We start from the raw sequence: 9,569 nt of genomic DNA, 5'->3' as shown, positions 1-9,569 counted from the left end.
TATTTTCCATCTAAAGTTGCCACCTGTATAGAAACGGAAGAAGCCTTTTGGGTGCCTCACTATCTTCCCACCGTGTTCTATAAATCCAGAAGTGAAATTTCACAACCTAGGAGCGACAGCTAGTGTCATTTGCGGGCAAATACGAAGTAGAAAAAGTTTTAATTAAAACTTGTTATGTATGCATATGTGTTCAACGTAAATTAATCACAACTGAAATCAAGGATCATAATAAAAAATCAAACAAAACGTGCAACTGTTGCTCCAGTTTTAATAACCGAAAACCTACATATCTGTATCCTTTCAAACAAACTATTGTATCATGCGCGTCGTTCTGTTGTCCTGCACCTTGTCTTGCGTGTGCAGTATATGTTTGTATCGGTGCACTTCATGTTCATAATTTATTTCTGTAAGGAACCATATTTACCCATGGGATCGGTCAATAAAGTACGTCTGTAAAACTCCTTGGCATTTCACTCTGTCATATAGCGTTTCGCTATAATGAATGAATTAATCAATCATTCAATTAATCAATCAATCAAGTGTCTATAAAATATGGGAAAATAAAATATGGTATAAAATAATACGAGTATGGGAACAAGTTGTTTTTTTGTTTGTTTTAAATTATCTAATTTTAGTAGGCACATCACGCAGCAGTAACGAACCGATAAAAAATCATTCACAATCTAACTTTTTAAATGACAGATAATATTTATTTATCAGTGTATTTACAAGAAAAACGTGTACTATTGTTCTTATAACAAAAATTGAGCTGCAATTAGCCATTTACTGCGCTACTAATCGACACAGGCTCAGACTGACTGCAGTCGTATTACAGATATAAAACTTCACTTACACTTTGCTAAAGTAAAAGAGCAAATGTAATGCCGTACTGTAAAAAATGACAATGGACAGCCGACCGGCTTCAACGCATCAGACACCGACACGGGGATTAGCTCACTTAGATCATGAAGCGTGTGAGCAAAAATCTCATTACCCAAAACATTTAATTCATTATTTATATTCGAGCTGGAGCGCATATATTTGCAAAATTATATTTAGGGGGAAAAAACCGTCGCCACGCGCGGAGTTGAAAGGTCATGGCCACGTGATTTGGTGACGTCACGGGGCGGCGCGGCGGCCGTGATGGAAGTTGAGAGGTGGAGGCTCACTGTTTACTTCGTGCTGTACAAAAATAAAACTGTTTAAAAGCTAGACTCCGGGCCCCGGTCCTTTCTAAATAAGGTAAATATTGTGCTCAGTACGGTGCCTTAAACGCACCGGGCTTTGCTTAGCAGAGGTAAGTCAACGTTGCGGTTTAAGGGCAGCTACAAGTATTAGCAGGCTAGCTGAGTGGACCGCAGGGCTCCAGCGCTGAACCCGAATCCGAAACAAACCCGAACTGGCCACAGCGGGCTGGCCCGGGTAACATCACTGCGTATGTCTAACTAACTAAGCCATTTACTCGTGGAAGCATTTCCGTCTGTGAGAGATATGAGACAAGCCCACCAATCTGAGTATATTTTGCCGGCTGTTACTAAACCACGTTTGTCTCGTGCAGTTCGCTAACGCTGTGATGTTTGCTACTCAACTTGGTAACTCGTGTTAGCTGCTGGGAGATCAGATCCCACACAACCAAAAGAGCCACCTTGGTGCCGAGCACCTGCTTACACATGTCATGCTTTCTCTGTCTGTGCGAAAGAACTTGTTGGTCAGGAGGTGCTTTTGCGAACTGACTGCCTGTAGCTTCCCCGCGCAGCTGCTGGGTTTGACGTTGCTGAGCGTTTGGTCCGCGTGAGTCTGCGCAGATTGACAGTGCCGGTGACAGACAAATGCATGTGATGGACAAATGCATTTTTAACTATTGCTTTCGATTTATTTATTGATAACTGAAGATTGCATTCTACAGTTATAGGTTATGTAATTAAAACCAAAGTTGTCCCCATTTAATAATATAAAATTTAATTTGTTCTTATATACGTATTTGGAGTATATTCTACACCTGCACTATTCGGACAGAAGATAACTGATTGGAAATCTCCTTTGCTGAATACGTAAACCTGGGGCTTATATGGTCTCTCGTTTACAGTGCCTCAGTACAGCAGATAATTTCCATCCCAAGACGCTTTCTCTCATGCACCTGTTAATGGTTGGTTCAGAAATAAAATCACAACCTTACACTTTAATATAAAATGGAAACTGAAAAATCTGTTAACAGGCCTTTATAAGTAAAGCATTTTTTACATACTTCATGGCACATACACACAGACACAACCATATTTTGATGCTGCATTGTGGCTTCTGTTATGTGGCATATTCATTCTCCGGGGCCATTTTTAAAAACGTACTGTACACCTTTAATCTTTCGTAGAAGTTGAATGAGTGTCCTATTTACATAATGTTTCCCTTCTTGTTGTAGGCCTTAAAAAGGACTAGGACCCCTAATTCCATGACATTGTCCTTACCAGGAAGGTTTTTTGTTTTTGATGCCTTGCATCTAAACTTGGCACTATGCCCGCGGCGACTGTGGATCATAGCCAAAGAATATGTGAAGTTTGGGCTTGTAATCTGGAGGAGGAACTGAAGAAAATCCGTCAGGTCATCCGCCAGTATAACTACATTGCAATGGTGAGTTTTCACTGCCCTGCTCCACATCAAACCCTGACAGTCTGTACTAGCCTCTTCTTTCATTTCTCTGATATGGTCTTTTTTCTTATTTTCATATTTCCGCAAAGACAGTAGTTGGTATTAATAGATGATACAAAGATTATTCCTGGGTCAAATTTAGCAGTACTTTAAAATAGATTAATATGGCAGTGCATCCTCAAAATGGGTTTGAATATATGATAAATGACATCATTTGAAAAACACTGTTTTGTGTGTCTGCATTATTCAACAGTAATATTAAACTGCAGCTTTGTCTTTCAATCTGTCTGTATGTCAGTCAACCATTTATTTCTTTGTTTATCTGATTATTTAATTGTTTGATTGTTTGTTGGTCCTCACTGCTTGCAGGATACAGAGTTTCCCGGTGTAGTTGCTCGACCAATTGGAGAGTTTAGGAGCAATGCGGATTACCAGTACCAGTTATTGCGGTGCAATGTGGATTTGCTGAAGATAATCCAGCTGGGCCTGACCTTTATGAATGAGCAGGGAGAGTACCCTCCGGGAACATCAACCTGGCAGTTCAATTTCAAGTTCAATCTCACGTAAGCCCAAAATTGTCTTCTTCCTTCCCCTTTAATATTAACATACCAGAGCATGTCTGATATATCAGTATATCAGAATAATGCTTCGTGCTGATTCACTGATGGATGTCTCTAAAAATGTTTATGGTGAGAGAGAGCTCCCTGACTGGAGAAAATGCTGTGTGGCTATAACCAGACCAGCTTGGTATTATTAGTAAGTGTCATGGTATGTACAATACAGAAGTGACCGAACTCCGGAAACCCAAGAGTCCTTAGTCACAGGCAAGTTTATATGTAATATAAGATTTTAGTCACCAGCTGGGAATGGAATGTGTGTGTATGTGTGTGTCTGTATAAACGTTACACACATTAAATGAACAAAAGTATTGGGACACGTGGCCATTACACCTACAGGAACTTTTTAGACATCCCGTCCAACATCAGTGCCTGACCTCAGAAATGCTCTTCTGGATAAATGAACAAAAATTCCCACAGATACACTCCAGAATCATGTGGAAAACCTTTCCAGTAGAGTGGCAGCTGTTATACCTGCAAAGGGGGGACCAACTCCATATTAATGCCTATGGATTTAGAATGGGATGCCATAAATGTTCCTGTAGATGTAATGGCCAGGTGTCCCAATACTTTTGTCCATATAGTGTGTGTAATGTGTGTAATATTTATATGTATATACAGACACTACTCTACTTAAGAACTTTCAACTTACAAACTTTCAGACATACAAACAAAGAGGCCTATAAGTCCATATTGTGTTAATTCAGCTCCCATTTCTCGTCCGCATCATCAGTTTTTTTTTATTTTCTGCGTGCCATTTCTGCCTAGTGCGACTTCTGGCCGCTACTCCCGCCGCGCAGCAGCGTAGCGTGCGTACTCCCAGCATCCTAGTTCTTAGTACTTGCATATTCCCTTAAAATGATGTTGAATAACGACTTACGAACATTTCAAGTTACGAACGGCCTTTCGGAACATATCTCATTCGTAAGTAGAGGTGCGTCTGTCTAAATATATGTGTCTGTGTGCATGCGTGCACGTGCATATATTGTTGTATGACACTTTTTGTTTTAGGTCTGATATAGGGTGGCTTGTTTTGTATACTGGGTTGCTGCTGTTTGAGCTTGACAATCTGATATTGGTGTCTTAATTTCTTGAACATATAAAATTGTATCAGCTGATTGGTTATTGTATCACTTAAGTTGTGCTGTGCATGCCAAACGTGCATTACTAACAAGTATACTGCCATTCATCCTGTCACATATGCATCATTCTTTCCGTTTAGAATTCCAGTAATGCACTTATACGTAGTTTACTTTCTGCTAATGTTTCGCAGTCGGTTTTTTTGGATGCAGGCTTAGTGTTGTAATTTAATAGGCGAATCAATGTTTGATGTGACTTAAGGACCAGTCTAAAACGCTCATGCATAAAAGCGAATGACATGATCAATGGTCTAAAGAATGCACTCTCCGCGGTGCTGTTTGGGGAGGCAATGGGCTTTGGCTGTCAGCCCTGAGGTTTTGTTTGTGCCGCGCCTGGCAGGGAGGACATGTACGCCCAGGACTCCATCGAGCTGCTGACCTCGTCGGGAATCCAGTTCAAGAAGCATGAGGACGAGGGAATCGAGACTCAGCACTTCGCCGAGCTGCTTATGACCTCTGGGGTTGTCTTGTGCGAGGGAATCCACTGGCTGTCATTCCACAGGTATGCACCCTGTCCACCAGCACTCGATGGGTTGCACCATACTGTCTTGTGGACAGATTTTTGAATTTCTTTCTTTCCTTAAGTAAATATCACTATGCAGTGGTACCTTGGAACACTTAATTTGTTCCGGGCGGCTGGTCGAGCTGCAACTTGAGGGCGAAGTCAAACTTCCCCTTAAGAAGTAATATAAATGAATTTATTCTGTTCCAGACTTCCAAATGATTGCCTATTTAACTCTACCTACCTTACTAATGATAAAAAAGAATTAACAATCAATATAAAACTAATGCACTTATGAAAAAGCATGCATACAAAAGCAATAAACGTGAAATAACAATTTATGAGGACCTTTCCTGTATTGAAGTGAGGTGATGGCTTACTGTAAGTGGTAGGTGGAGAGGAGGAGGGGTGGAGGGGTTATTGTTTGGAAGGGGAGACGAGTCGTGTTCCGTCCAAGTTTTCGCTGATCTGTTTTGTTTCGTCCTGTTCCGAGTTTTTGGTCAAATTGCAGCTAGATTTCTTTTAGACTGACCTGTTCGAGGTCCGCATTGGTAGAGTTGAACACGTCTCGACCCATACAAGTTTTAGCAGTCGAGTCGAGATTTTGGTTGAGGTACTGGTTAGTCAAGTTAAGAGGTGTTTGAGTTCCAAGGTTCTACTGTACTGTTACTTTTACTGCCACATCCATTCCTGTTCACCTTGTCTTTTTTTTTTGTAGCGGCTACGACTTCGGATACCTGATCAAAATCCTGTCCAACTCCAATTTACCCGAAGAAGAAGTGGACTTCTTTGAGATTCTGCGTTTGTTTTTTCCCATTATCTATGATGTGAAGTACCTCATGAAGAGCTGCAAAAACCTAAAGGTGAAGGCTGATGTCAGCATTTGAAAGGTTTCCCATAATATCAGTAGGTTTTGCTCGAACTCTATTGGCTTATTAAATCTAGCGTGGTTACTTATCACAACTATTAATGTTGCTCTAACTTCAGCTGACCGTTAAACATGAAAGGTTGGCCGGTTTGAGCCACAGCCAATCAGGTGACAGAGTGCTGATGATTAACAGGGTGGTCTGCAGGAAGTGGCTGAACAACTGGAGCTTGAGAGAATTGGCCCCCAGCACCAGGCTGGGTCTGACTCATTGCTCACAGGAATGGCCTTCTTCAAGATGAGAGAGGTAGCCTACACACCATTGCACACATGCATACCATTTACGTATGTAAACATACACAGACATGTTCACGAGAGAGAGAGCTAGTTCAAGCAAATGCAATCAAATATGGCCACCATTTAAGATAAGAGCATCAGTGATCAGCTCATTGAGGAGCTAGACCAAAGATTAAAATTCAATTGCCTTTTCATTACCCCCTGACTGTGACTTTTGATGTATTATGTTTGACAATTTTGGTGCAGTACATCCTAAAAAGCTCAGCGAGTGAAGAGGACGGATGACAAAAGAGGGGTTCAGGCACAGAGTGGGGCAGGTTTATTCGCTGTAGTATTGAAGAACCGAGTACTATTAACCTGTTTGTCATCATCTGATCCTGAGAGGGGGACTATTGTACAAGATCGTTACACTGAGCTGCTTCAATAAGTATCCAGCTCTGTAAAACGGATAATACTGAGAGGCTTGTTATGGAGAAACCGTCAGGTTTGCAGGCAGGAGAAAATATATTTTGCTTATCCAGGCAAAACAAAAAAACTTGCCGACCTCAGGATTCACAGAGCTGAAATGCTGCAGTAGGAGTATTTGTTTAATGGAATGCTTTCTGCATGTGATGGTTCCCAGTGTAATGTGTGCCCGTTGCCTTCCAGATGTTCTTCGAGGACCATATCGATGATGCCAAGTACTGTGGACACCTGTATGGCCTGGGCTCAGGCTCATCTTATGTGCAGAATGGCACGGGCAACGCCTATGAAGAGGAGGCCAGCAAGCCTCAGTCGTGACTCCTTCCCCCCACCCGTCCCCCCCTGACCCTTGACCTTGACTCCTGATCCCTGACCTTGTCTCCTGACCCCTACCTTCCTCCATTGGTATGTATCACAGTCCACCACTGTGACTGCAGGAAGGCCACAGCTCGAAGAGAAAAGTGGGGATGGAAGGATCGTGAAGTACTTTCTGGGTCTGGCAGCCTGATGCATAACCCCCCCCCTACCGTTAATGCAGTTTAGAGTGGCCGATTGGTTCATTTGAATATCACATGCAGTGCTTTCAAATGTGGGTTTTTAGTTTTTTTTTTCTTTCCATAAAATGGACTTTGGAAATTGGCACTTTAAAGCTCTCGTCCAGATTTTTGCTTTTTATAAAGCTGCAAGACTGGCATTTCTTCCATGATCAATGGTTTAAGAGAGAGAGAGACCCCCCCCCCCCCCCCCCCCCCCCCCCCCCCCCACCCAATTTTGTTGCCTTTTCTACATTAATGTTCCACTCAAGGGAAAAAATAATACTACATGAGTTTTAATTTCTTCCCACAAAGCTCAGCCTTAATATTAACTACATTTTATATATGTTTCCTTTTTATATATATATATATATATAATTTATTGTTGGCATATACTTAACGTGTGCTGTCGTTTGTATGGCCTGTTCAGCAGAACTGGCCCAGTGTCGCTGTAGCCTCTCCCAGTGATAAGGGACTCCTGAGTATGGGTGTGTGGGGCATAGCAGACCTCACCTTGGCACTTGCACTTCTCACAGTTTTCACACCTGTTTGGCACCACTTTCAGATCCACTGACAATGCAAAAAGTTGGTATTGGCCACTCAGTCATATGAGGTCACCCTTTAGTTTCCCATAAGGTTTGTTTTCCTCTCCATTTTCTAAAATAACTTGAACGTTTTGTAGTGTTTTAGTATGAAAATACAGCTTTTATTCATTTAAGAAAATGCTTCTTAACATAAATCTTAACCAACTCAAGTACCTGATTACAGTGGCATTATTTTTACCTGTAGTACTAGTTTGTGCTGGTTGTTTTGTGATATTGTATTGCTTTACAATTCCTCCCCGCATGTGTCCATGCCATTTGAAGGGTGACATTGTACATTCTGTTCTTTGGTAACCTGGGCTTCGGAGATCTATGCTGCATGAACAGGACATGTGATCATTCATTGGTTGTTGTCTTTCACTAGAAAGCACTTCACGTTACGTTTTGGTTTATCTTTATTTTTACTGCTGTTAAGGGCCCCTGTTAAAGAGTAATTTGGCAGCATAAAGGATTGTTTTTAGAGCTTTTGTAAATAAAGGCTTCTGACTTTTCTTACTTAGGATATTAATTGACTTGTATTAATTTGGCTGGTTTTTTTTCTGCGATTGTGTGCGTATCTGACTCTAAAGGCGATGCGTTCAGTATTTTTGTTTTTATGTTCTTGCCTGCATTTACACGAGCAATCAGCAGGTCTTTGAGTAATAAAAGCGGGGGTGTGGTGTTCTGCCGTGTGGGTCGTCAGCTTTCCGCTGTCACCCCGAACGCACTTTAATAGCTTTGGTTGCATAGAACTAGGGATTCATGAGTGAACTTGATGACTCAGACACCTGCTTTTGCAGCAATTCCCATTCTAACCAGCCAATACTTATAGTGAGGGGTGAAGCTGAAGCCAATGATGTTGTCATATGTTCAATTCTCCATAGATATTGTAGGCCAGTGTGTCTTAACTCAGTCCTGGGGGATCCCCAGACGGACCTTGTTTTTGCAGATGTTGAGTAGCCGGGAGGGAGCAAGAATGTGGATCGTCTGGAGGGGCCCAGGGGGGAGAGGGTTAAGAAACAATGTTGTAGACACACGTATGACGTCGAGACCTCTATTGCTATGTTAAATAAAGGGACACGGACTCGTGCATCTCAGAGTTACCACTGCTTGTGGAAGTCTTGCTTCCAAGGCTGGTTGTTGTAGGTGCTCACAGCAGTTTTGCGCAGTGAATAAATGCCTAGAAATAGGGCTTCGGCTTAGTGTTATGGGTTGAAGGATCAGCAGCTTATTTTAATTTCCTGTTTACTCCCCTCCAAGTAATTAAATGACACAAGTGTTTAAATTACAGTACCGGTTTACCAGGTTATGTATACATGAGTGAAATAAACTTATTATTCTCCTGTGGACAATCTTCTGCATCAGGGGTGCCCAACCTTTTTTAACTGAAGATCTACTTTTCAAGTGGCCAGTGTGCCGATTCTCCAAACTGAAAAAGTGTAAATGAATGTATTTCTCTACTTTAGTGGGACCGCTGGCACTGGGAAGATGCAGCTGGGTAAAAACTGACTGCTGTGCCGCTGACTTTTCAGTTCTCGCACTTTTCGGCTGCGTGTGGCTGGTTTAGCAGGGAACTCGGTCTCCTAGCTTTTGTGCTCCGTTTTGAAATGCCGCTCCAAACTGCTCTTCTTCAGTAAAGCCACACTCGCCTTGCGTATAAGACATATGGACTTCGAATTTGAGTAAACAAAAAAATAATCCTCTTCCGACTCTGAATGAAAATATGTTTTTCACATTCTGGCTTCTGACATGTTTACGTACTAAATGTTTACAGTACACGATTAGTTGCATACTGAAAAATCACTTCGCGATCGATTGAGAGTTACTCCATGATCGACTGTTTGGGCACCTCTGTTCTATGTCATTGCTGTTCGGTGAAAAAACACATTTCTCAGGAATTAAAACATCACATATAGAAGCGAATGGTTTA

At 41.8% G+C, this 9,569-nt stretch overlaps 1 protein-coding gene across 2 annotated transcripts; it reads left to right on the top strand.

Moving 5' to 3' along the window:
* Nucleotides 1–1,117: 1,117 nt before the first annotated feature.
* cnot7 (CCR4-NOT transcription complex, subunit 7) lies at nucleotides 1,118–8,991 on the top strand. Of its 2 annotated transcripts, XM_048971190.1 has the most exons (7): nucleotides 1,118–1,242; nucleotides 2,417–2,625; nucleotides 3,013–3,206; nucleotides 4,740–4,901; nucleotides 5,620–5,764; nucleotides 5,963–6,073; nucleotides 6,712–8,991. In XM_048971190.1, the coding sequence occupies exons 2-7, from the start codon at nucleotides 2,509–2,511 to the stop codon at nucleotides 6,841–6,843; spliced, it is 861 nt and encodes a 286-aa protein (XP_048827147.1). In that variant the 5' UTR covers nucleotides 1,118–1,242; nucleotides 2,417–2,508; the 3' UTR covers nucleotides 6,844–8,991. The 2 variants fall into 2 exon arrangements, with proteins under 2 accessions (XP_048827147.1, XP_048827148.1); XM_048971191.1 differs by lacking the exon at nucleotides 5,963–6,073.
* The last annotated feature ends 578 nt before the right edge of the window (nucleotides 8,992–9,569 follow it).

The sequence above is a fragment of the Brienomyrus brachyistius genome, chromosome 12, assembly GCF_023856365.1.
Source record: "Brienomyrus brachyistius isolate T26 chromosome 12, BBRACH_0.4, whole genome shotgun sequence".
NCBI classification, from domain to species: domain Eukaryota; kingdom Metazoa; phylum Chordata; class Actinopteri; order Osteoglossiformes; family Mormyridae; genus Brienomyrus; species Brienomyrus brachyistius.
The sequence above is the reverse complement of the archived record's forward strand: the minus strand, read 5'-3'. Positions and strand labels throughout refer to the sequence as shown.

Bases quoted from the DNA above. Each gene is read 5' to 3' on its own strand.
- cnot7 (XM_048971190.1), top strand. From the start codon at position 2,509: ATGCCCGCGGCGACTGTGGATCATAGCCAAAGAATATGTGAAGTTTGG. The intron at 2,626-3,012 runs GTGAGTTTTCAC...CACTGCTTGCAG, and splicing joins AGTATAACTACATTGCAATG to GATACAGAGTTTCCCGGTGT. The intron at 5,765-5,962 runs GTGAAGGCTGAT...GATGATTAACAG, and splicing joins AGAGCTGCAAAAACCTAAAG to GGTGGTCTGCAGGAAGTGGC.